This window comes from Gopherus evgoodei, chromosome 4 (genome assembly GCF_007399415.2).
Source record: "Gopherus evgoodei ecotype Sinaloan lineage chromosome 4, rGopEvg1_v1.p, whole genome shotgun sequence".
Taxonomy (NCBI): domain Eukaryota; kingdom Metazoa; phylum Chordata; order Testudines; family Testudinidae; genus Gopherus; species Gopherus evgoodei.
In genome coordinates this window covers 62,697,343-62,724,783 of record NC_044325.1, presented here as the reverse complement: position 1 = coordinate 62,724,783, position 27,441 = coordinate 62,697,343, and the positions used below count along the sequence as shown (strand labels likewise).

General features: G+C 46.2%; 1 protein-coding gene across 2 annotated transcripts in view; it reads left to right on the top strand.

Moving 5' to 3' along the window:
* CCDC9B (coiled-coil domain containing 9B) overlaps positions 1–27,441 on the top strand; it is a 128,769-nt gene that overhangs the window by 73,463 nt on the left and 27,865 nt on the right. For both annotated transcript variants that reach the window (XM_030559461.1, XM_030559462.1), the window contains exons 7-10: positions 7,288–7,472; positions 13,780–13,841; positions 14,452–14,505; positions 15,120–15,225. In XM_030559461.1, the coding sequence (XP_030415321.1) occupies positions 7,288–7,472; positions 13,780–13,841; positions 14,452–14,505; positions 15,120–15,225 (407 nt within the window). The remainder of the gene's footprint in view (positions 1–7,287; positions 7,473–13,779; positions 13,842–14,451; positions 14,506–15,119; positions 15,226–27,441) is intronic.

Genomic DNA, 27,441 nt, shown 5'->3' with positions numbered 1-27,441 from the left:
GGAGGTCTCAGCAAACCGGATGTTCAACAAATTGGTCTCTCTGCCTCCTACATGAAGTCTGTGTCTCACTTATGGACACAAAAACATCTTTGTGCTGAGACAAAATTCAGGATCTATCTAAATATTACCTGTTCTGCTATACAGGTCAGAAAATTGGACCTTTTTACTGGCAAACTTGGAGTGGCTAGAAGCATTCCATATGCCCCATCAGTGCCAAATCCTGAGCATACAGTGGTTTCATTTTGCGCAAAATGTCACAATCTTGCAAAGATCTTGTTTTCCTTGTCACTCAATATAGTCAAAAGCAGCATTGCATGCTCTTTGGCCAAGTCTCCAGAATGAACAAAAACACCCTGTGACTGGTTCACCACACCTCCCTGGGACCCACTTGGAACTGGGGTACCATGGAGCCCACCTGATACACCTGCCTGGGCTCCCTTCATACTGTATTGCTGAGGCAAGCCAGCCGTGCCCTCCCTCAGGCTTCAGACTGCATTTTACCAGCACACATGCAGGTAGGGACACATCCAGTTGCAGCTATACACACAGATGCTGAGATCAGCTCTGCATGGGAAGGCTCCACTAAGACACTGGCCAGTTACTCAAGTGCACCTTCCCTCCCCCCACCCCCAAGTGTAAACCAAAAATTGTACCATCTTGCACTGCTCATGAAATTTGCCCTCTCCCTCAGTGTGGAGAAAGATATACACAGCTTTCTGCCCCAAGTTATAAATTCCATACATTGGCTTTTAGATAAAACAAAACAAGTTTATTAACTACAAAAGATAGAGTTTAAGTGATTATAAGGGATAGTAAACAGATCAGAGCAGATTAGCCAGCAAATAAAACAAAATGCAATCTAAGATTAATATACTAAAGAAATTGGTTACAAGTACCAAATTCTCACCCCAAATGATGTTTTGAGCAGATTACAGAGACTTGCTTGAAGCTTAAAACTCCAGATATTCCTTTCACAGATCAGACACCCTCTAGCCTGGGACCATCATTTCCCACAGTTCAGTCTTTATTCCTCAGGTGTTTCCAGGCGTGTTGTCCAGGGAGAGTGAGGTACTCTTATGATGTCATTGTTCCCCTTTTATATCTTCTTTTCAATTGCTGGAAAGTTCTTTTGCTATGACCTGGGTCAAACAGATCCCATTATGTAGTGCTATCTCTGAGAGGTTTCTGTTGTACACAGTTCCTGGAGTAATCCTTGTGCTTGTGTGCATGTCCTCAATTAGCCATTAGCATTGTTTGGCCTTTTTACTGTTGTACCTGAAAGGCTGTTTGTGTGTGTTTTTAACCTCACAACATGTTTCAGTAAAACATACATAGCCAAATTTCATAACGTCACATACGACGGTAGCACATACAATCCAATGATATATTAATGTCTAGCAGATCAAGACTTTTAGAATGATACCTCACAAGGCATACTTTGTACAAAACATATCCTAATACATGACAGTGGTGAATACTGGGGTGCCAGGATGTCACACACCCCAGCACACCATGCTTTCAAACTGTCCATAGACGCGTGAAAGGGGTGCATGCCCTCATCTTACCTGGCACCGCCCTCAGGGCTGTCCTAGAGATTTGTGTATTTGCAGGATCGAGTCAGATCTGGGAACTTCACTACATGAAGAGAAGAGTTAGGGGGGATTTGATAGCAGCCTTCAACAACCTGAAGGGGGGTTCCAAAAAGGATGGAGCTAAGCTGTTCTGAGTGGTGACAGATGACAGAACAAGAAGCAATGGTCTCAAGTTGCAGTGGGGGAGGTCTAGGTTGGATATTAGGAAAGACTATTTCACTAGGAGGGTGGTGAAGCACTGGAATGGGTTACCTAGGGAGGAGGTGGAATCTTCATTCTTAGAGCTTTTTAAGGCCTGGCTTGACAAAGCCTTGGCTTGGATGATTTAGATGGTGTTGGTCCTGCTTTGAGCAGGGGATTTGACTAGATGATCTCCTAAGGTCTGTTCCGACCATAATATTCTATGATTCTATGATGCCTAGAGTGACACCATCAACTGTGGTGGCAATGGTCCTTAGTAGACTGTGCGTGTTTGATAAGCAGAGGTGAGGATGTCATCTGGGTCCCTTTCTTAGCCCAGTCATCAGGACATCTCAGGATTAGGATGATGAATGCCCAGCAGAGTTACAGTAGATCCCTGGGTCCCTGGAGACAGTACTGGTGGCAGCCATGATGGTAAAGCTCAATCCTTCCCCTTCTTTCAGTCAACAATTGACACCTTTGCTCTGCTATTGCTAATTTTCACTCCCCAAATTCTCTTTGAAAACCCCAAAAGGGAGTGATGGATGGAATAATTTATCCTCTCATTATTTTGTCCATCTATTAGGTCTAATGTCCAACAAACCAAGTTTGGTCCGTTGATTTCTGGTCCCTCACTTTTTTAGTTTACCAGGCATGATTTTCTTGTTGTATCAGGAGGCTTTTTTGTTTGGACTAACTCAGGATGTCTCCGTTTTCCATCTTTCCTCATCAATATTTATTGTTATAAGTTATTGTAACATTTAATGAACTTTCACTCACTTCTTACAATTGAATTTAAAATTGGGTAAATTTGTAGGACAAACTATAGCAACAGTACTCCTAAGCTAAAGATCTAACTGACTAATTATGGGTGTGTCTCCTTCAACCAAAGGAGACTGCACTGTAGCTGAAAAGGCTTTACCTTTATCAATTAAGTCTGTAATGTCAAAGAATGAAATCAGGTTTCTTTGGCAAGACTTGTTTTCCATAAAACCGTGTTGTCTAGAATTAATTATATTCCTAGTCGTTAATACTGTAGCAACTGAATCTGATATCAGATTTTCCATATTTTTCCCGGGTATTAATGTCAAGCTAAGTGTCCTATAGTTATCTAGTTCATACCGCTTGGAGTTTCTGAATATTGGCACAACATTAGTACTCTTCTGGTCTTTTGGAATTTCTCTGGGATGAAGATCTCCTTAGCCAACTCTTTTAGGACTCTTGGGTGCAAGTTATTAGGGCCTGCTGATGGGATGGAAAGAAATTAATCAGCCTTGTATCATACGAATACATTATCCTGCTTCTTTCCAAATACAGAACAGAAATATTTATTGAATGCTTTTTACATCATTATTAACAATTTTACCATCTCCATCTAATAATGTGCTTATATCTGTAAACTTATAGACCTGAAGGACAGAAGGGACCATCATGGTCATCTAGTCTGACCTCTTGCACATCACAGGCCACAGAACCACATCCACCCACTCCTGTAATAGACCCATAACCTCGGGCTGAATTATTGAAGTCCTCAAATCATGATTTAAAGACTTTGAGTTACAGAGACTCCACCATTTGACCCACACCATTGCTGGTATTTATTAGATTCTTAATATTCTTTAAAAGCTCCTTATTGTCCTTAGACTGTCCAGCCATGGAGTTTTCCCCTGATGTCTTTAGCTTCCTTTATCCATTTTCTACACTTCAGAAGTTTTTATTTACATCTGTACATCAATTGTTGCATGAGACCTCCAGCATGTCTCCCAAACTGAACTCCTCAATAAGAACACCATTTCTGTCAACACACTAAGCATGTATCTGTAAAGAATAACTCATTTTGTTTTCTGGTTTGATTCAGTGGCCTGTAACAGACCCCCCACCAGACCATATCCTGGGCTTTGTTAGTCACCACATTGATCCATATGTATTCAAGATCTTGTGGTTCTGAATTATCAACAGGGTCCAAGTTTTCCATGATAAAAACCCAAAATTCTACAATTAAAAAAACCCAAAAATCCGTGTTTTTCTGCAATTAAAATGAAACACTGAACTTTGGCTTCCCTAGTCACAAGATATATAGGTATCAACTGAACACAGTGTTTTACTAATACAGTGAAACCTCGTTTATCCGATCTAATTGGGACCAGGGCCAGATTAGATAATCAAGAATTCAGATAATCTGGAGAGCTTCACCTGCGAGTGGCCGGGCATGGGCTGTCAGCCCTGTTTTGGTTAATACAGAGAACCAGATAATGGAAGCTCGGACAAATGGGGTTCTATTGTATATGTTCTGATTTTTTCATAAAAAGTAAAAACTAAAGATTCTCTCTAAAAATGCAAATTTTGTGTTTTTCCAGGGAAAATGGATTTCTAGGATCCCTGATTGTCAAGCAACAGCGACTAATGTAGAGTGCCCCCGCCCCCAACACACACATGCACCCACACCTTTTACCCACTCTATTCCTCCTGAAGAGGTGATAATCCATCATGTGAAATGTCCCACCAGGTTTCAGTATTGCCAATTCGATATATTTTTCTCAATGAGAATTTCTTAATCCTCATAATTGTTAACCAGACTCCTAGAATTGGTATAGAAGTGACTGAAAAATGTCTTCTCTTCACATGTTTTGTCACATCAGTTCAATTTGTTTGTGGTGTCTTGAGTTTTAGTTTTGTACAGCATTTGTCTCCATAGCACCTCCTCTTGTGTAGGTAGCTCAATGCCCTCCTAGCTGCTCCAACTAGTCTTCTACAGAGAAGATTAGCCCCTGATCTGTGAGATGCCAGCCATCCCATATGTACAGCCTCCACTCCCACTGGAATGTGGCCACAAAACCTATACCTTCAGCCTCATATCAGTGTGCAACCAACAGTTCACCTCCTGTATTTTCTGCCTTCTCTTGCTCATTGGATTGGAAGGATCTCTGATGAGATCACTTGGACTTTCCTTTTCTTCCAATCCCTTCCAAGGTGCCTGAGGTCTTCTCTAATTTGAACAGTTCCATGTGATGCTGTGTCGTTGGCTCCAATGTGTATCATCATCAGTGGACAAAGAACTTCATAATCTTGTCTAGTCATTCAGTTACCTCTCATATTTTCACTCCCGGGAGACAACACAGTCTTATTGTCCCTGTGTCCCTTCTTCTTAATATTGAGTTACCAGTGATGATTGTCTGTATTCTTATGATGGTTGACGGACCTCACTTGGTTGCTGCCCATTTCCTACCACAAGAACACCCATCAGGTATGTCCTCAGGTATGTTCCATTCCTCCTAGAGACAGGTTCTTCTGTAGCTGACTGGCTGAGCCTCTGAAAATGCTTTGATACTTCTGGTGAAGTTGTGAAGTTGAATGACTCTTGGCTTTCTTTCCCCCTCTTGTTAAAAATCACCTATCCACTTTGGTTTCTACTCCCTCCAATTGCCTTATTGCTGATCCATCCCCTTGTGGCATCTGACAATGGTTTCCAAATCTGGTTGTCCAAGAAGTCTTTGCTGTCTCAGATGCTGTACAATATTACAAATTATGCTTCCAGACAACATGTCTGCTCCTCCAGTACAGCCACCAGCTTGCATTTCATACACTAGAAATCTATTCTCTCTTCTGGCAGAAAGTAAAACATAGCACATCCAAAGTGGATCACAGCACTTGTTCTCTCCTAAGCCATATCTGCTCTCTGGTGTAGAGCCAAACCTAAAAGAGGAATCACACTCCCTCTCTAAACTCTCACCAAAACTCATCCAGTATACCATATCCATTCGCCTTCCAACTGACTTATACCAAACCTCACTACTCAGCTCCCACCCTCACAAACAAGGAGTGAATAACCACACAAATTTCAAAAACTGGTTCTGTTCAAAGCCCCACAAATCACAGCAACAAGGCCCTCACTTATACACAAACAGACCCATCTCACCTGGCCATTCAGAGGCCCCCAGCCCAACAAAACCACCCACCCTCCCAAAGAACAACCAACCAACAGATGCAACAAATACAACATGCACCAAGTCCCTCTACCTGCAAGTCTAGGATCCATAGCTTCATCCTCAGACTCTCCTGTTTACTGTTCCGGTTGCCCAGCTAACAGGTGTGTATGTGTTTGAGGGTGAAGGAGGAGGGCTGGTGACATGGGCCACAATTTTTTGCAAAGAAGTTCCAAATAAGGGAGTTCCAATGTCTCAGCTACAGCAAAACCCAGTTCAGTCACCATTTACAATATGGAAATGGGAGTGGTGGCATAACAGGTGACAGCATATTGCTCATAAACAGCTTTGGTCAGTAAGTGGCATGACCCAGTCCTTCAGAGCTATCTGATGCTTGCAGGGATGTGTCACTTGGGGTGACTGAGACTTATTTCATCACATACAGTCACTCAAATCCCAGCTCCTTATTTGATTATTTAGTTAATAAGTAATTAAGGAATTAGCCATTTAATTTTTATCACATTAACTTATTGTAAGATTCAATTTTTAGAAATCTCATCAATTTAAAAAATATATAATTTTGGCCTTTGAATAAGGAACAGAGAACTCTGAGTAAGGAGTTGGTACCACAAATAAGGAACTGGGAAAAGGAACCAACTTCAGCCTTCTCCTCCAGTGGAGTCTATTAAGCTGTCACTGTGTTACAAACGTCTCCCTCTGATATACTCAGCTTTGTTTTGCACTGTCTCTTTGTTGAGAGTTTAAATACTTGAACAACAATAGCACTCAGCTCTTACAACATGGCGGGGGACACAAGCGGTGAAAGGAAACAATCCCTTGCTCAAAGGATATTGTTCTGACTTATGCATGTGATGCTCATTATACAGTGCACTCTGAACTAGGTGTCAGCATCAGCCAGTCCATCCTGAGCTACAGAGCACTCACCAATGGTTCCCTACTTCCCAATGTTGGAGGGTGAAAGAATTGGGGCAAAAGATTGTGCCTGTTACCTTGGACCCATAAAGAATTCCAGGGTCTTTTGGAATTTTTATTCCCTGGCCTTCTGTATTCACACAATGTAGTTACTCAGAAATTGTTCTCTACAGAAAAAACATTGGTGAACTCTGTTCCAAGCACTTCTAGGACTAGCTAGATACACTAGACAACACTGGGCTGCTTTGGATGAGTGCCTTTTCCGGGAACAGCAAGAAGGGTGTGATTTTTTTAACCTATTAATCATGAAGTTGCGGAGACACAGTGCATGAATGACTGCTGCCTAATTTATGCATCTAATTACTGGGACTTAATACAGAAATCAGGTAAATTGAACATGGGAATCAAGTAACATTGGCCATTTGCACACACAAGCACAGTAACATGTTTTCAAAATGGTTATAATTCAAGTCATATATCTAGTCAGAGAGTATTTAGACAGAAAAGTCACTTTTCAGAGCAGCTGTTACCAGTTTCTAAAAGCAAGTTGTTTAAAAGGCTTCTAATAGAATTCGCACTGGCCTAATGCGGAAATCTTGTTGGACACAGTTTCTGGTTGATGATATTGTATTAATGAGTTGCCCATTTGTTTCCACTAGGAGGGAGGGAAACCTCTCCAGAAGAGTCCAGGAGACATGGGTTTCATCATGACTGGACGGGAATGCTCAGAATACGTGAGATGGAAGAAAGAACGAGATCAGATTGACCTTGAGAGGCTAGCGCGCCACAAGAATGCAAAGGGCGAATGGCGACGGGCTTGGGATATAGAAAAGTCAGAACATATGTAGGTCATCTACACCCCTGAGGTGCCTAGCATGCTACAAGCCCTATTATGGCAAATGATAGGTTCTGGCAGTAGGTCTGTATTCTGATGGGACATTGTGAACTGGCAAACTGTGAAACATTAAATCCCAGAGGCTGATCAGCATGGGTTCTACAGGGACTCTGAGAGCTGTAAAAGGGGTTGAATCACATCCCATTCTCTCTACCTCTATAGAGGGGTTAACCCCCAGTTAATTCCACTAGTCCTCCACAATTTCAGGCATATGGGACTGATGGAGGCAGGAAGAAGCTGGGGCTGTTCCAAAAAGGACAGTTGGGCAAATCCGCTTTGATATTTCAAACTTTGTCATCCAGCCATCATGATTTCTCCTTTTCATTCCCATAAAAAGCCAGCCCACCTACATCATCATTACCTTATAAAGTAACCTCCTGCAGACATTCCAGTGTACTCTCTGTCATGGGCAGGGCCATCCTGTGTCAGATCAATGACCGGCACGGTGTATAGTACTGTGGGACAACTCTCATCATGGTATTGCTGAGTAATGAGGTAGCCTCTCTTCATTTACATTCTGCCTCTTTAGCAACCCACACCCAGCTGAAATGCACTGGCCGGGTGGCTTTTGGGAGTGAAACACACTGGTCCCAAGGGCTTTGGAGTACAGCTCGTTACAGACACTGGATTGAAATTCGTACCATTATATGCTCTAGACCAGGGGTCGGCAACCTATGGCACGTGAGCCAATTTTTAATGGCATGCTGGGGCCTGCCGGGACCCCAGTGTGCCATTAAAAATCCTGCCGACTCGGCAAGCTGCAGGGTCCGCGCTCCAAGGCTGGAGTGCTGGGCCCAGCGCAGCAAGCCGCCGGCCCCTCCCCCGCCTTCCCCATGAGCCATGCCGCCATGTACAGCGCTCTGGGGGCTGAGGTTGTGTGGTCCCGCAGGGCAGCATTTGGCTCCATGGGGAGGGAAAAACGCTCCTCTTTCATCCGGAGCCCCACCCCTCAGAGCGCGGCTCACGAAGCGGCAGGGCTCCGGATCAGCGGGGAACCTCATGGTAAGGGGTTTGGGTCTGGGGCGGGGTTGGATAAGGGGTGAGGGCACTCAGGGGACAGGGAGGAGGGTGGGTTGGATGGGGGACGGGGGTCTCTGGAGGGGACCGGGGGGTGGATGGAGCATGGGAGTCCTGGGGTCTGTTTGGGGTGGAGAGTGGATAGGGGTCAGGGCAGTCAGGGGACAGGGAGCAAGGAAGGTCCTGGGGAGGCAGTTAGGGAGGGGGGGCGTCTCTGGAGGGGATGGTCAAGGGACAAGGAGCTGGGGGGGTTGGGAGTTCAGGGGGGCTGTCAGGAGGTAGGGGTGTGGAGAGGGGTTGGGCAAGCAGGGAGTAGGGGGGTGTTGTATGGGTCTAGAGTTCCGGGGGTCCTGACAGGAGGTGGGGAGCGGTTATATAGGCATGGGAGTCCAGGGGGTCTGTCTGGATGCGGGGGTATGGGTAAGGGTTGGGGCAGTCAGGGGACAAGGGGCAGGGAGGCTTAGATAGGGGGTGGGGTCCCAGGAGGAGGTAGTTGGGACAAGGAATGAGGGGGGTTGGGGGTTCTGGGGGGGCAGTCACCCAGCCCTCTGCCCTGAGCCCTGCACCCCCCCCCAGGCCCCTGCCCTGAGCCCTGTACTACCTAGCCCTCTGCTGACTCCTTCATCTCTCCGCATGACCCCAGCCCTGTCTCTGGCACCCCCACACATACCCAGCCCCCCCCCACATGTGCCTAGCCCTCTGCCCTGACTCTTGCACCCCCACATCTCCAGCCCCCCCGCCACATCCCCATCCCCACCCTGAGCACCAAATGGGAGCTCCTGCACCCCCACTCACATTCCCACCTGCACCCCTCACACCAAATGGGAGCTGCCCAGGTAAGTGCCCTCACACCCCAACCCTGAGCCCCCTCCCTCATTCTAGCCCCTGGCCAGACCCTTCACCCCCAGCCCTGTGTTCAGTGCACTCCCACCCTCAGCTCACTGCAGAGAGAGGAAGAGAATGGGCCAGAACCAGGGAGAAGGTACCCATTGTATGTGGGCAGGGTCAGGACCGCGGGCTGAGCAGGTCCAGCAGCTGGGATCCCGGCTGGCAGGAGCCGGCGGATGGAACCCCTGAGCAGCAGTGGGCTGAGCCACTCAGCCCACTACCAGTCTGGGGTCCCGGCTGCTAGCCGCGCACAGCCCGCTGCCAGACCTTTCCCAGCTGGGGTTCCTGCTGCAGGCCCCACTCAGCCCATTGCCGGCCTAGATGAACAGAACCCCAGACCAGCAGCGGCTTGAGCGGGCCGGCGGCGTAAGATCAACATTTTAATTTAATTTTAAATGAAGCTTCTTAAACATTTTGAAAAACTTGTTTATTTTACAGTACAACACTAGATAAGTTATATAATATATAGACTTGTAGAGAGAGACCTTCTAAAAAACATTAAAATGTATTACCGACACGTGAAACCTTAAATTAGAGTGAATAAATAAAGACTCGACACACCACTTCTGAAAGGTTACCAACCTCTGCTCTAGACAGAGTGGTTTTCCTGGTGCCAGACTCACATCATGCACTATACAGAGGGCTTTTACAGGACAGGTATGGGGGATGGTCCTTTGGTTAAGTCTTAGAATGGGTAGCTAGTAGATCTCAGTTCTATTCCCACCTCTACCACAAACTTCCCATGTGATCTTGAAAAAGTCACTTAAAGCTTGATTTTGCAGAGATGCATTGGGAGTTGTGGGTTTATAACACCTCTGAAAATATGACTCTTAACCTTTCTGTACCTCAGTTGACCCATTTGTAAAACAGGGATAATACTCACCTAACTCACAGCCAGTTGGTGAGGCTCCATTTATTAACATTAGTAAAGATTTTGCAGAGATGCATTGGGAGTTGTGGGTTTATAACACCTCTGAAAATATGACTCTTAACCTTTCTGTACCTCAGTTGACCCATTTGTAAAACAGGGATAATACTCACCTAACTCACAGCCAGTTGGTGAGGCTCCATTTATTAACATTAGTAAAGTACTTTGAGATCCTCAAACAGAAAGTTCTATGAAAAATTAATACTTATTACTTTATTTATTATATGTAATAGGTGGCGAGCTTCTGGGGGTAGAACTGTGCACAGGGCAGAAAGCTTTTGGCAAGAAAGATCCCACAGAGAAGTTTTTTACCATTCACTATTTCAGCAGGTGTCCTATATACACTGTAGAAAGCCATATGATAAATTCATTTATCATGCACCCTTGACAATTTCACCTGTACTCTGCTGACTAACCCATCTCCCTGGGACTTGCTGTAATGTTCCAAGTCACCAAACAGCTTCCAACAGGCTCTCACCTTTTTAAAATAAAGTCTCCCTGCCAGGATAAAAGAGGTGGCTAGCAAATTTGTTACATTTTACCCCCTGGAGGAGTTGGAGGGCTCTTTTTACCTCTAAGATTTCAGTGATTATATTATTTCAGCTGTCTTGTGACACTGTCATGTAAGATGGAGGTCTTTAAAATGAAACAATTAAAAACAAACCCTCAGTCAGCCATAGATTTGTTTCCTCTGTCTCCCCCAAATGTGGAACGTCCACGCCCAAAATTACCCTGGCTTGAGGCCTAATTAATATTCAGACAGGTTGTAATGATGCTGCCAGTGGGAGCCAGCTGAGGTCACTCAATTAGGGTGAATTGCAAACAGAACAGGGCAGACAAACCCCAAAAGCTGGTGGATATTCCAATACTTACACCTTGTCTACACTACAAAGTTGCAGCGCTGGTGAGGGGGTTACAGCGCTGCAACTTAGGATGTGTACACACCTGCAGGGCATTACCAGCGCTGCAACTCCCTGTTTGCAGCGCTGGCCGTACACCCGGTTGTGCCTCAGGTGTAGAGGATCCAGCGCTGGATCACCAGCGCTGGTCATCAGGTGTAGACACTCTCACCAGCGTTTTTGTTGACCTCCGTGGAATAAGCAGGTATCCCAGCATACCTGAGGAAGCCTCTCTGGTAATTAAGCAAACTCCACTGCCCTCCAAGCAGGTCTCCTTCCCCGCGGTGTGCTCTGGCGTTCCCCGACCCCCCCTCCAAGCAGGTCTCCTTCCCCGCGGTGTGCTCTGGCGTTCCCCGACCCTGCCTCCAAGCAGGTCTCCTTCCCCGCGGTTTGCTCTGGCATTCTCCGACCCCCCCTCCAAGCAGGTCTCCTTCCCCGCGGTTTGCTCTGGCGTTCTCCGACCCCTCCTCCAAGTAGGTCTCCTTCCCCGCGGTGTGCTCTGGCGTTCCCCGACCCCCCCTCCAAGCAGGTCTCCTTCCCCGCGGTGTGCAACAGCGCTGCAGCGTGGCCACATCTAACACCACTTGCAGCGCTGGTTGCTGTAAGTGTGGCCACTCTGCAGCGCTGGCCCTATACAGCTGTACTAATACAGCTGTAATAACCAGCGCTGCAAAATAGGAGATGTAGACATACCCTTAGATTTGCCAAGCCAGCACAAAACAGCTTCTGTGTTACCTCACTGGTTGCTTGGAACTCCAAACAACGCAGTTCCCTTAAAGTGCCCAGCCTCAGGCCTCCATCCAGACACTCATGTCAAACATATTATGATTACTGAAAATCTTATCTCTTCATATAAAAGAAAAGATTCTTCTGATCCCAAAGGACCAGCCACAGCCCTAGGTCAATATAAAACTTAGATCTTATCCCAAATACATACTTATAACCAATCCTTAATAACTAAACTAAAATTTATTAAAAAAGAAAAGAGAAAGTGTGTTGGTTAAAAGATCAATATACATACAGACTTGTATTCAATTCTTGAGGTTCAGATATATAGCAAAGATGAGCTTGTAGTTGCCAAAAGTCCTTTTAGAAATAGTCCATAGGTTATAGTCCAATGTCCATCAGTGACTGGTGATCTTAATCCTTATGGCTCAGGGTTTCCCCTTCTTGAAACCCAAAGCAGATCTGAGATGAAGAAGGATCATGTCCCAGGGTTTTTATATCTTTCCTGCAGTCTTTTGGCCTGAGAAAACAATAGGCTTAACTCTCCTTCTCTCAAACATCATGGCAATTAGCACAGGATAGTTTATCCATTAAACAGTTCAGATGCAGGTTACCACAACCGTCAAAGAAACATATAGACAATAATACTATTTCACTTCCTAAATATCACTACTCCTTTTTTGATCGTTGAATCAAAGCCATGGTAATAGACAAGACTTGTTTGCTCCGGTCTTGTGATGTAAGCAAACATCTACCCTTCTATCTCTAACAATGCAGGCTTGCATTTCAAAGCTCTATTCATTTACATATCTTCCTAACCAGTCTCTGAAGTTCAGCCATGGGTCAGGTCAGTCTGTGAGTTAATTAACTCTTTCTGGCCCTGTCACCTTTCAGTGAGATATTATATTACACTCATAACATCACACAGGTCAATAATAGGCTTTCTATACATAAAGATATCACAGCTTTAATGTCCAGTATCTTCCAGCTGTATGGGGATAGAATCGGGTACTTTATACCAATGGAAAGGAGAAATTCCCAGCTTCCTAACTGGAGGCACCGCCAGGAGGAGCCCACGATATTGTAACCTTTTAAGTTTATTGTCAGAGACTATTGAACTAGATGGGTTACTTCTCTGATCTAGTATGACAAACCCTATGTTCCTAGAGAACAATTTTAGGTCATTTTTAGTAGTTTGTGTGGCTCTCCCCTGCACCTTGCATAATTGGGCTCATGGGAACAAGGGCACCTGGCTTTACAGGTGGATGATACAAAAAATAAATCCTGATTAAAATCTTGACATCTCCAATAGATTCCTAAAATAGTTTCCCTGTAATACATGTGTCATATACAGAATACAAGATGGTCTGTTGTGGGTATAAGATCTTTAGAAGGTCTCCTTTGGGGTAAGTAATGTGCTCAGTAAAATGTGCCTTTTGAAGTTCTCCTTTGCGGTGGAAGTGTATGTGATTGGTGGATATGGCTTCTCTAGGTGCTAGTCAACACTTGCAGCTGAGCTGCTGAAGTATTTCAGTACTTCAGTGTAGCCACTCACTACAGTGACGGGCGGGGTGCTCATAGACTTTAAGGTCTGTTAGCACCTTCCCAAGAGAGGGAAGCTAGGTCAACAGAAGAATTAGGTGGATAGGTCATCTTAATTATGCCACTCAGGTGTGGATTTTTTATACTTCTGAGCAATGTAGCTGGGTTGACTTCACTTTTGAGCGTAGATCTGCCTGCTGCTTGCTTATTGAATTGTGTGGGTTTGTATCTGACAATGGCCTGTTTTTACTTGCAGGTTTGAGGAGGACTTTACTAAGGATGGGGAGCCAGTCTTGGATAATCTCAGCAGTAAGAAAGGTGAGAAAGGGAGACACCGGTCCTATTTTGACATTTGTTAGCCATGAACATGTGACTCACTGGTCCATGTCAGGTGTGAAAGATCCAGTCCTGGGATGCTTTCCTATCCATCAGGCCTGCACAGAAATGGCTCTAAAATCAGTACATAGGTCTTAGCACTCTCCGCTTTACAGAGTACTCAGTGGATCTGAATTGTGTGTGTAGTCTCACTACTCTCCGTTCCCCAGAGTGCAGCTGTGACTAATTCAATAACTTGGGCTCAGATTCTCAGTGGGTGTTGAGCACTGAAATGCCTTTGAGGATCTAGCCCTTGAACTCTCTGCTCTTTATGATGTTATAGCATAGAGAGAAGCTTAGAATTGGCTCCTTTCCCAAGTGCTAGTTTCACAAGGAGTCATATTGCCAAATTCTCCTGCCGCTCATCTTCTGTGCTCCCAGGGGCACATGCCAGCTTCTTAATTAGGATAAATCCACCACAGTTCCCATTCTCAGGAGATATACTGAGGGAGTGAGGCTTTGCTGCTAGAACACATTACATGAATAACATGCTCTCCATTGTGCTTTCATTATATAACCCTACTGCCTATTTGTGCATGCTGTGTCCGTTCAGGGGGAAGAAATGCCAGGAAATTCCAGCACAGGTCCTTTCCTTCTGAAGGGAGAGGTGAGTAGAGCCCGTGATTGGCCTTAAGTTGAACTACTGAGTGCTCACTCTCATTAGCGGTCCAGGGTCTCAGTGAGGGAGTTCTATGCAAGTGGGAGTTGGGGCTGGAGTACCGTCTCAATAGTGGACATGTTGGATATAAGGAGACCTGGGAATACAAGGTCCATGCATGCTTCAGATTGCATTTTCCTAGTGGCTGCCTCTTTTAGCCATGTTGCTTACCCTTCTCTGTAATGGGACTGATACCTGCAGAAGGATCCTGCGGGGCAGTGTGGTAGCTAAGTGACACTAAACTGAAACAGAGATAATGGGGGATTGTGGTCAGGGGGAATTTTGGCTTTGCAGCTTTATATTTTCCTCCCCTCCCACATAGCCCCCTTCTTTAGGAAATACATGCACAAACTCTGGTGATAAAATGAGTCTGGCCCCCACTACGTGAGTACAGAGCATAAAACCACCAGACAGACTTTACTGCTATGACTTTCTGCTATCCCTTAGCTCAATGCCAGGCAGCAGAGTTGTAGGAGGAGAGGTGCTAGGACAGTGCCAGTTTCCAGGGCAAACCAACTGCTGGATATATTAGCCCCAAGCTCTTTGTACATCCTGTCTTTCAGGTGGAGGACAAAGCACTACGAACACAAGTGAGCCTGTTTCCAAAACAGTACCAGTTGTGAGCAGTAAAGCCAGAGGAAAGGATAGACTGACTGGCAGAGCCAGAAGGTAGGAGGACAGTAAGCAGGACATTATGGAAACCATTTTGTAACCATTGCTAGAGGTCTTGCTGTGGAGTTCCTTGCTTCATTTGGAATGACTGAGCTGCTACGATCCATGGGGAGTGCTTCAGGCCAGGGATTACATCATTAGAATTGCATCTCCATTTTTGTGACAGAGTCTGGTGGGACATCTGGTGGGACATCCAGTGAGAGACTTGGGCTCCCTATAGAAGGGTTGTGTCTCCCTCACATGCCAGCTGCACAATATTCATTGATGGGGCACAAATAACTGATAGATCAGACAAACGAGACCTGACAGACTGGGCAATACTTGCCCACTCCCAACCCCCAGCCAGGGCCGGCTCTATAGTTTTCGCCGCCCCAAGCAGCGCGCTGAATTGCCGCCACAGGCGGCGGGGGCAGTCCATGTGCCCTTAGGGCGGCAGGTTTGTTTCCGCGGCGGCGGCAATTCGGCAGCAGCTTCTATGTTTAGCTGAAGCCACCATGGACAGCTAAACATAGAAGCTGCTGTCGAATTGCCGCCGCCGCGGAAACGCCCCTGCTGCCTTAAGGGCACACGGACTGCCCCCGCTGTCCGCGGCGGCATTTCGGTGCCCTGCTTGGGGGCAAAACAACAGGGACTGCCGCCCCTTGCAAAATGCCACCCCAAGCACCAGCTTGGAATGCTGGTGCCTGGAGCCGGCCCTGCCCCCAGCCTGCTGAACATGTCCTCTCCTGTTTTCTGGCTTTGCTGGCCCAGGGAGCAGGCCTCCTGAGATTGTTCTCAAGGGAGTAGCTAGTAATTAGTATGACTGACTCCTTCTAGAGACCGTCCCCTAGCACTCAGCAGCTTTTAAGAATATGTATATATACATGTTGTATTTAAAAATATTGAGAGGGACTCTTCCCTCAGCTCAGCCCAACCCCTTGTATGTGATTGGAGTAGTGTAAAGGGACCATAAAAGCCCTGACTGAGCCAGGGCAGAATTCTCCAGCACAGGCACATTGGGCTTGTCTACAAGGAGACTTAGTGCAGAGCCAGCCAGGGTGTAAATCTACAGTGCACTAGCCTGCCTCAGACTACGTTGCCCTGGGGTCCTGCTGCTGTGCACTACAAGTTCCATAGTGTGCTTTGGCATACTGCTCTTTGAAACAACCTCAGTTAGTAAATCAAGCCAGGGTGTTCTAAGGATAGGGAGCCCAGCTGTGTGAAGGGCATGTTGGGAGACGCAGGGCCATACTACGTAAAGATTTCAGATAATGCTGCTACCCATAAACACCTCACAGGGCACTACCCCAAGCTGCAGAAATCCTCAAAATCAAAAAGGGCATGAAGCTACTTACAGCTATCTTAGCCCCTACTCCCCCTGGGTTGCAAGTTTTGTCCTGAGCTTCTTAGAGGTACAACACAAAATGTTACCCATCAAGGAGAAATTGCTCGTAACTGCAGAGTTAAGATCACACTGAGATAAGCAGGACTAAAATCCCTGGGCCTTATTCGCCTATTTCAACAGTTTTGCTCTGATCTATTTCCACTGACTGCAGTGAAACATCTATTGATTACACTGGCGTGAGGGAGAGGAGAATCCAGCTAGCCACGTCTGTTTTATACTTTAATGATTCAGTTTAGCTTCCAAATTTGGCAAACTCCAGGCTTCCAGTGCTACGCTACCTAATGGTTTAATAACAATTCTAATCTTCAGACTACAACCATACTGTGTACTAGCCAACAAGAGAAGTCTAAGTTGATTATATACCCAACACTTAACACAAACAAAATTCTACTATATGTTTACAGTGTGTCTTTAAAATAATCAGGTCAGTCATGCAACAAACACACAGCTACACTGATGCATAAACAGATATGTTTCCTATGTACGCCTACAATATGTTACACGTTGGTAAGCTGGCACCTTGCTGTGTAGTATTCATTTCCTGATATGTGCACTGAAGGTGATAGCACTCTTGAATTGACACTGAATGTGTTAGAGAGGCTGATCATGTGAAGTATGGTGACATGTCATGATGCTAGTGGGACTGGCATTGTCTTGTATATGACTGTTTTAACTTACAATTTCCCTGCTTTTTAGTTTCTGCATTGTGAGGAAAGACATTCAAGCAACCGTAACTCTATGTTAATTGCATTTTGTGTTGGAATACATTTATAACAGAGAGATGGGTCCTGTTATGTCTCCTCAAATCCAATCAGCTAATTACATCTTAAGTTAATTACAAAACATTAATTGGGTAAGAATAACATCAACAGCAAAAAATTATCAAGTTATCACAGTCTTTATTTATAAGCTACATTAAGCCCCACTTCATTCTGAGGTTCCGTCTCCAGTCAGCCACAGTAGCAGCTGTTTCCAAAAGAAAAGGTGCCATGCAGCTCTGCCACACAGACAGTTCTTGACCTCCAAAGGGAAAGTAACTACCCAATGTCACCCCAGTTCCTAATGCTCAAGCCCCCACAGACCCAAACCAGATTCCCAGATCTGAACAACTCCAAACTTGAAGTGTGTGATTTAAGGCCATCTGTAATATATGCACAGGAATTACTTCACCCAATGAACTTCAGCCACCTCTAGGGTGGAGTACCCAACAGTGTATAATAGGAAGCAAAGGAGACTACTGTATCCATCTGAAACTACTGGGGAAATTTAGAGAGGTCAAATGTAATTACCCAACTGACAAGGGCACTGGGGCTAGCACCCCTGCTGTTGTGAGAATGAAGGTACTATGGACTTATAACCACAGGTGATCATGACCTTAGTTTTCCATCTCATATGAAAGACAGCACTTTCACAACACAGTGTCCCCGACACCATACTGGGGTTAGGGTGACCACCCATCCCGATGGGTGGGACAATCTAGAAATGCAGAGTTCAGGTGCCGGTCTCGAGCTGAATGACTCCAGGACAGCATTTGTCCTGGATTCCCTGTGGTGCTGCTCCATGCCTGCCTGAGGCTCAGGGGCAGCACCAGCCTCTTCCCAGTGTGTGTTGGGGGTTGTCATAAACAGATAGCTAAGGGTTAATGTTCTTTTACCTGTAAAGGGGTAACAACAGTAACCTGAAACACCTGACCAGAGGACCAATCAGGAAACAAGATTTTTTAGATCTGGGTGGAGGGAAATTTTGGGTGTGGGTCCTTTGTTCTTGGTCTGTTCCTTTTCTCGTCTCTGAGAGTGATCTTTCTATCTCTGGCTTTCTAATCTGCTGTTTCCAAGTTGTAAGTACAAGGATAGTAAGACAATAGGTTTATATTGTTTTCTTTGTATTTACATGTGTGTAGTTGCTGAAATGTTTTAAATTGTATTCTTTTTGGATAAGGCTGTTTATTAATTTTTTTCCTTTAAGCAATTGACCCTGTATATTGTCACCTTAATACAGAGACTATTTTTAATGTCTTTTTCTTTCTTTTTATATAAAGCTTTCTTTTTAAGACCTCTTGGAGTTTTTCTTTAGTGGGGACTCCTGGGAATTGAGTCTGCAGCTCATCAGGGAGTTGGTGGGAGGAAGAAGTCAGGGGGGAAATCTCTTTGTGTTAGATTTACTAAGCCTGACTTTGCATACCCTCTGGGTGAGGGGGAAGAGAGATTCGATCTCTCGGTACTTGTGTTTCCAGGACTGGAAGCAGGGAATCTCCTAGGGTCGTCCAGGGAGGGGAGCCTGGGAGGAAGTAACAAGGAAACAAGGGGAGGGGGTTATTTCCCTTTGTTGTAAGACTCAAGGCATCTGAGTCTGGGGGTCTCCCAGAGAAGGTTTTGGGGAGACCACAGTGCCTAGCTCTGTATAGTTCCTAGCTGGTGGCAGCGATACCAGGTCCAAGCTGGTAACTAAGCTTGGAGGTTTTCATGCTAACACCCATATTTTGGACGCTAAGGTCCAGATCTGGGACGAACTGTTATGACATGGTGTGCAGCATTGTGGGAGAGAGAGAATCCAGAAGCCAGTAGGAATATTATATTTTTCTTTTCTCTGCTAGGGGCTTTTAAGCAGAGAGGGTTTGGTTTTAAAAGGAACCAGAGAGAAATTTTTTTTCTGTTCTCTCCTGGCAGTAGCTTGCATATTAAGCAAGGAACTATCAAGCTGTGACAAAGGGTCTTTTGTTAGACAATAGCACTCTGATTGAGAGTCAAGTACCCAGCACAATGCACATGCAAATAAAGTGGTTTTTCTGGTTTACTTTACATTTAAAAGATTAGCTAGAGGAAGGAAAAAAAAAAGGCACTGTTGCTAGGCCAACCCCAGGGGACAACAGAGAGCCTGAAGTTCAGACAATAAACACCAGACGGCACCCCAACACAAGAAAACAGGAACCATGACTTCCAAGGAGAAAAGGGAGGCAGAGGAACAAATCAAAGAAGCAGACCACAGGCGACAACTGGAAAAAAGAGAAAAAGAGGTGGAGCTGAAAGAAAAGGAAGAAAACATCAAACTTGCAGCTTACAAAAGAGAACAAGCAGCCAAAGAGGCGGCCCACAGAAGGAAACAAGAAGAAGAAGAGGCGGCCCACAGAAGGAAACAAGAAGAAGAAGAGGCGGCCCAGAGAAGACAGATAGAACTCCAGAGGGAGACCCACCGACAGGCCATGGAATTAGAAAAGGCTAAGCAACAAAACACAGCCAATCCTAACAACCCTGCACCAATGATTGTTCCACAGCACAGGAAATTTCCCACCTACAAGGCAGGTGATGACACCGAGGCCTTCTTAGAAAATTTTGAAAGCGCCTGTCTTGGGTACAGCATCCCTGAAGACCAGTACATGGTAGAATTGAGGCCACAGCTCAGTGGACCTTTAGCAGAGGTGGCAGATGAAATGCCTAAGGAGAAAATGAACGACTATAAACTTTTTCAAACCAAGGCCAGATACAGAACGGGAATAACCCCGGATCATGCCCGTCGACGTTTCAGAACCCAAAAGTGGAAACCAGATGTGTCATTTCCCAAACACGCCTACTACGTTGGAAAGAATTATGAGGCCTGGATATCAGGAAACAATGTTAAATCCATAGACGAACTGCACCTCCTTATACAAATGGAGCAGTTCTTGGATGGTGTTCCTGAGGACATAGCACGGTACATACAAGATGGAGAACCCAAAAATCTCACCGAGGCAGGGGAGATTGGAGCCAGATGGCTGGAAGTGGCAGAAAGCAAGAAAGCTACTGTCAAGGGGAACGAAGACCCCAGAGGGCACACCGACAATAAACCCTACAACCGAGGGCAGCCAAAGACCCCCCCTACAACCCAAGGAAAGCCACAGACACCCTATTCTTCCACCTCACCAGTCTCCAGTAATTCACCTCGACCCAGTGACCAGTCAGCTGGAAGATGCTTTAAGTGTAATGAACTGGGACATATAAAGGCCAACGGCCCAAAGAACCCCAACCAGGTGCAAGTCATTACACCACCATCACCCAAAAGATCCCCCGGCCCAGATGCCTCTCAAATACCCTTGGAGCGAAGGGAAAATTTGAGAGTGGGTGGAAAGAAGGTTACTGCTTGGAGAGACACGGGGGCACAAGTGTCAGCTATCCACCAATCCTTCGTCAACCCCAAATTCATCAACTCAAAGGACCAAGTGACAATTTACCCCTTCATGTCACAAGCTGTAGACTTGCCTACAGCTAAACTGCCTGTCCAGTACAAAGGCTGGTCAGGAATGTGGACTTTTGCAGTCTATGACAATTATTCCATCCCCATGCTACTGGGGGAAGACTTAGCCAACCAGGTGAAGCGGGCCAAGAGAGTGGGAATGGTTACACGTAGCCAAACCAGGCAAACTTCCGGACCCATTCCTGTTCCTGAGCCGTCCACAGACGCCCCGTCTGTGTTACCAGAGACCCAGACAGAGGTAGTGGACCCGGATTCCATGCCAACCACTGAAACAGCCACAGCACCTCCAGTCCCAGGCCCGGAACTGGAACAGCAACCAGCACCAGCAAGTGCAACCACATCTTCAAACTCAACGCCAGAGGGCGCCAGCGAGCCAGAACTGGCAGAAGCAACAGACAGCCATACCCAAAAGGCTCAGCCAGAGCCTGAAATACCCTCAGGTGCACCAGCGGAGAGCAGTTCACCAGCAACAGAAACAACCCCATCATCTACATCGCTTCCAGAGGGACCAAGCCCAAGTCCACAGTCTGAGGAAGAACTGGTGACCCCAGCCTCAAGGGAACAGTTCCAGACTGAGCAGGAAGCAGATGACAGCCTTCAGAAAGCTTGGGCGGCGGCATGGAGCACCCCACCGCCTCTCAGCTCTTCTCACCGATCCCGGTTTGTTATAGACCAAGGACTTTTATACAAGGAGATTCTTTCTGGTGGACACCGGGAAGAATGGCAGCCACAAAAACAGTTGGTGGTGCCAACTAAGTACCGGGGGAAGCTCTTAAGCTTAGCCCATGATCATTCCAGTGGCCATGCTGGGGTGAACAGAACCAAAGACAGATTGGGGAAGTCCTTCCACTGGGAGGGGATGGGCAAGGACGTTGCCAAGTATGTCCGGTCTTGTGAGGTATGCCAAAGAGTGGGAAAACCCCAAGACCAGGTCAAGGCCCCTCTCCAGCCACTCCCTATAATTGAGGTCCCATTTCAGCGAGTAGCTGTGGATATTCTGGGTCCTTTGTTCTTGTTCTGTTCCTTTTCTCGTCTCTGAGAGTGATCTTTCTATCTCCTGGCTTTCTAATCTGCTGTTTCCAAGTTGTAAGTACAAGGATAGTAAGACAATAGGTTTATATTGTTTTCTTTGTATTTACGTGTGTAGTTGCTGGAATGTTTTAAATTGTAGTCTTTTTGGATAAGGCTGTTTATTCATTTTTTTCCTTTAAGCAATTGACCCTCTATATTGTCACCTTAATACAGAGACTATTTTTAATGTCTTTTTGACCGTGGTGGTGGGGAAATGCCACCTCACCTCTAAGCCCTGTCCCTGCTCTTCCCTCCCTCCCCCCCAAAAACCATGCCGAGGGCCAGGTCAGAAGCTGGAGCTGGGCCATGGTAAGAGCTGCCCAGGAAGTCCAGATTACTGTGGGGAGCCCTGGACCCACCACCTGCCCTGGGCAGCGTGCACCGGGGGGCTCCCAGGCCCTCTGACTCCCTGCTCAGGGCAAGTGGAGGGGCGGTGCTACCCACAGCAGCCTGGGCTCCCTGGATGGCTCTTACCATGGCCTGGCTCTTCCAGTCTGGACAAGGGGTGGGGGCCTCAGGGGAAGAGGAGAGGAGGCGCAGGGGCAGAGCCATGGAGGGGACAGGGCTCCCGTGTGTGTCCTGCTTTTGCCTTTTGACAAGGTGGCCACTCTAACTGGGTTGTTGGTTCAGCCCTGAATCAGAGGAAAGATTACGAGCTCCAGAAACACCATCCCTGGTTCCTCCAGCACTTCAGCAGTTAAGTTAGTATCACTGCTCAGAACAGCACGCCAAGCCGAGTGTCCAAAACTTGTTTTATAATGGACCATGATCCATTCCTTTTAAATAAACACTAACAGCCCCCACCTCTGGAGAGTTTGCTGGACAACTTCTTGTTCCAAGAACAGGCTGTGTCTTGCTAAGGGAGATGTACATAAGTCCCCCAAGAGCAGCTACTCTAGGAAACTGAACAGAACAAACAAATTGTGTTTTCCCTGGCTGGGCTGCCCTGGGAATGTGAGCTGAGCCATTATAAAGATGATTTCCTTTCTTCTGTCTTTTTTTATTCCTCCTTCCCTTTAGAATCTGCTAGTTTTCAGGACTTTTTGTGAGAATGGGATTGCGAATGGGTAGTTTAAGTTTGCTGAGCATGCAGTAGCTGTGAATTCTCCTTAGCCTGGGCCTCCCACCCTATTCTCTAGAATGATGTCCGCTAAGAGGTGCTGGAATGGGACTGGGCTCGGGGTACTTGCTTAGGAATCACATCTGCTTGGGATAAGTGCCTCAAAGAGTCACATAAAAGACCCCTGACAACTGCTCTGGAGCTCATATTCTGGACGATTGGCTGGGAGGGATGAATTGCAGGTGCACTTTGCCTTTTGAAACAGTCTAATGCCTCATGAATAAAATGCTGTGAGGTGACTGACAGCTGTATTGCTGCTGCTCCTAAGGGTCTGGAGATACAGAGGGGGAGAACGGCTTCCTAAACAGCTTCATACACAGGGAAGGGTGGTTTATTTTGGTCAAAGTTCAGTTTCACATCTTTGGCTATGCACCACTTTTCCCATGGAGAGAAGGCTAGGATATGCCTCTGGGCCATTCTGGGAAAGGCAAATGCAGCCAAGATGATGAGAACCATGAAGTAAATTCATCAGCAAGTGGTTTATCTGCCAAGTGTTGGCTGCTCTGATTCTGGTCCATGCCTTCTCTGTGCTCTCTCCCTGCTCCCAATCAGTGAGATATAAGGAGCTGGTTTAGGAAGAATGACGATGTTAGAAAAACCTAACAACATTAGGCCTCATCCCCTCCAAATGTTTAATCTTTAATACAGCCTAATTTTAGTTGGTTCCTAGGCAGTGAGCTAAGTAGTTGATGTATTCTTGTCTGATAGATATTTTAGCAATAAAATTAGGCTCTGTATAATTAGTTTTGTATGTAATTATCATTAAAATGCTGTGCACTAAAAAGCAGTCCAAGTTCTTGAGCTGCTTATTGGAATTAACAAGGAGCGTTATTTGTTTCCATTTGAGATAGGGCTGACTGACAACAGCATGTTATACAATGCTCCATGCTGGCTGGAACATAGCAATGGCCATACTGCAGTAGGCACAGGTGGGATAATCTGCCCCCCCCAACCCGCTGTAGATCTCCTCTTGATCTCTGATAGTTGGAGGAGACTGGCTTTAGCCCTGAAGCATGAGGTTTGAAATTCAGGGCAGGGCTGGCTTTAAGCCGAATCCCCCGATTCTCTGGAATCAGGCCCCACACATTACGTGATTTTTATTTTTTTTTTTTTACTCACCTGGCTGCAGTGGGGAGGCCGCGGGGGGGGTCCGAAGCAGACTCCATGCTGCCAAAGTGCAACAAAGCCCCAGATGACTGGCAGGTATTCAAATCGGGCCCTGCCATTCATAAAGCTGGCCCTGATTCAAGGTGCTGGTTAGTAACCATAAAGCTTTAACTGGTTCCTGGACCATTTAGTTAGAGATAGTGTCTTTTGTTTCCATACAGTCAGGCTTGTGCTCAGCAGGAATGCTGTGGCTATCTGTCACAAGGCTAAAGTTCACAGAAGCAAGGGTGTGTTCCCAGTGTCAGGTCCTTATCTCTGGAATCTTATCCCGGTGCATATACAGATGAGCCTGAAATTGGCCAGTTTTAGAGTGAGCTGCAGAACATCTTGGTTCTTGCTTCCCACCAACAGCAAGCCTGGGAATCTCCTCACACCAGAGCAGGTTTTTTGCCTCTTCTGATGCTTCCAAGGAAGATGGGTCAGTTTTTGCAGAGGACATGCTCCCTGCTTTGGGGACATGATGCATGGTACCATTCTTAACTATGTAGAGTTGTACCAGGTGACAGGTACCTTATAAAGGCTTGTAAAAATATAGCGTTAACTTGCGCTACCAGAGCCCCACTTATGAACAGCGATCCAAACAAGCTAAGATCCTTTGTGTCTGGGACATCTCCTATGATGGTCTGGCTGTGCTTTTTAGAAGTCCACTACCACTGCTTTGGTCTTAAGGAAATAATTATTCCTGTTATACGTGATGCGGTCACTGGTGGGTGTGTAATGCCTGCACACTGCTGGCATTCCTTTTGCGGCAGCCCAGGCCTTCTGAGCATTGAAGCAGCAGGTTGTCATTCCTGAGCATTGGGCTTCAACCAGTTTGCACATTCACACGGACTCAGCTCAATCAGTGGCAGAATCAAAACAAGCCTGTTCTGTGAAGGTTTTCAAGCAAAAAGATCTTCCCTGTGGTGATAGCATTCCCCATAAACCCTTCTCTGTTCTTCTGCCCCACCCTCCTTTTTAGCCTCCAAACCTCAGCTAGTTTCTGCAGCACAGTTTTTAGAACCTTCTGATGAAGGGTTCAAAGCATGTGCTTCAACGAGTATATTTGGCCTGTCATTATTATTCCTTTTTTCTATTATTGTAGAAGCTAGGATCCCTAGTCATGGGCAAGGACACCATTGTGGTAGGTGTTGTCAGACGCTACCGGTGTGGTGCTCTTCTCTATTCAGTGTTGATGTCAGTCGGTTGCGTGCGTGTGTTCCCTCTGTGTGCTGCCCCGGCTTTGTGCAGGTAGCTGACACAGCAGACCCCGAGAGAACCCCTAATGACCACAGACTCTGTTAAAGTACAAAGGTACCTGGGCCAGGTTTATTGCTGAAGAGAAACACAGTCTCTAGCTCCCCAGATTAGATATCCAAGGTGCTGCTAGCCAATACATATGTGCTTCCTGGTAACGGACTGACTCAGTCAGTTGCGGGACTTTCCACTGCCCTCTAGGCCGGACAGAGACATCGCCCCAGGGATGCATTCTTATACACAGGTACAAATAAGTTACATACCACTCCTGATGCAGTGAGGTGCAACCCCTCTACCTAGCAAGGTGCTGCCTCTCACCTTGTACTTGTTGGTTCGAACAAAACAACTCTATCCAGGGCTGGCTTTTTTTTTTTTTTTTGCTTGGGGCCGCAAAAAACCTGGAGCCGGCCCTGACTCTATCCATCATAGTACCCTTTTGGCCCTGTCATTGGGATGGTTCAGCCTGTTGCTTGTTATCTGTGTGGAATGTACAAGTATGCGAATGTTCTGATCTCTGGTGTCCAGTACCTTTTAGGTACATCTCTTTTTGCAGCAGCAGCCCTTTCCTTGCCAGCTTCTGTGAGCAGGGCCTGCCTCTGGCTCACAGCTTAACTTTGCTTTGTGTTAGCAAAGTCTTGACCATTACTTTAGTTCAGGCCTTAGGCCTCATACCGGGCCTGTGATAAGGCTTTATGTTTCAAGGCCTCATCTTATTACAGTAGGTACCATCCAGACACAGAACGTAGTGGCAGTCCCTGTCCCAACAAGCCTGAGAGCCTCTAACAGCTTGTTCCTTCTCTCACAACAGGTTTGAGAGGAAGTACATTTCTCTGACTCAGATGTAGTGGCTTGATCGCATTCTAGTGCATCTCAGAGAGGAAATTAGGGCTCCTGTAGGTATATCAGGATCTTATTCAGGGCGATTGAAGGTATTTGGATCCTACATGATATTATCCCCACAAATACATCACTATGTTTTTTTTTTCCTTTTTCTCATCCTTATTATCTCGTTGCAGCTCTCTTCCCTTCCTCCCAATCTCTCCATTTTCACTTAAGGCTCCAGTAAATCTGGACTTTTCGTCTTGCTTATCAGCTACAAGGTCGAGAAAATGAGATTTGTTTTAAGCTAAAAAATGGGACCACTGTAACATCTAGCAGGAGCATGTGGCATAAATGCTAATTCCCTACCCTCCGGCTGGCAGGGCCAGATTAACCATTAGGCTAATAAGGTTATAGCCTAAGACCTTCCTATTTTTTAGGCCCCACTGGTCAGGCAGAAGGTGCAGCTGGGATGGGGCAGTAGGGGGGAGTGAGTTTGCTCATGCAGCCCTGTGGGAGTGCTCCTGCCGCCAGGAAAGACAAAGCAGCCCCTGTGGCTTGCAAGGAACTCAGCTGGCAGCCTGCTGCTTCCGCTCCCTCCCGTCTGCATCTCCCTGCATTGCAGGAACACACTGTCAGTTATCCTGTTAACACTGGTGACTGGACACTACAAATCCAGTTACCACAGGAGGGTGTAGCGAGAGCAGGAATTGTGGGTGTAGCAGAGCAGGAATTGTGTCCCGTCCTCCTCCAACCCCGGAGCTCCCCGCATCTCCTATTTCTTCAACGCAACTGTTGTAGGTTTCTCCCTCTCCTCACCCTCAAGGATTTTCAATCCACTTCTTAGCAGGCTATGATAGAAAGACTGACTGAATAGGCTAAAGGCAGGTTTGGTCCATTTGCAGTTCAATCCATCATAAAAATACCTCACATTTGATTTCTTTTGAGTTTCATTCCAAAAGCTTAACGCTAAATAAACCTGACGTTAGTCCTCATTTGTCTGCACCAACTCAAACTAACTTCTTTCCCAAGAGGAAAATGTTGAGTAAGCCTGGAATGTGTAAAAGCAGCAAAGAATCCTGTGGCACCTTATAGACTAACAGACGTTTAGGAGCATGAGCTTTTGTGGGTGAATACCCGCTTTGTCAGATGCATGTAGTGGAAATTTCCAGGGGCAGGTATATATATG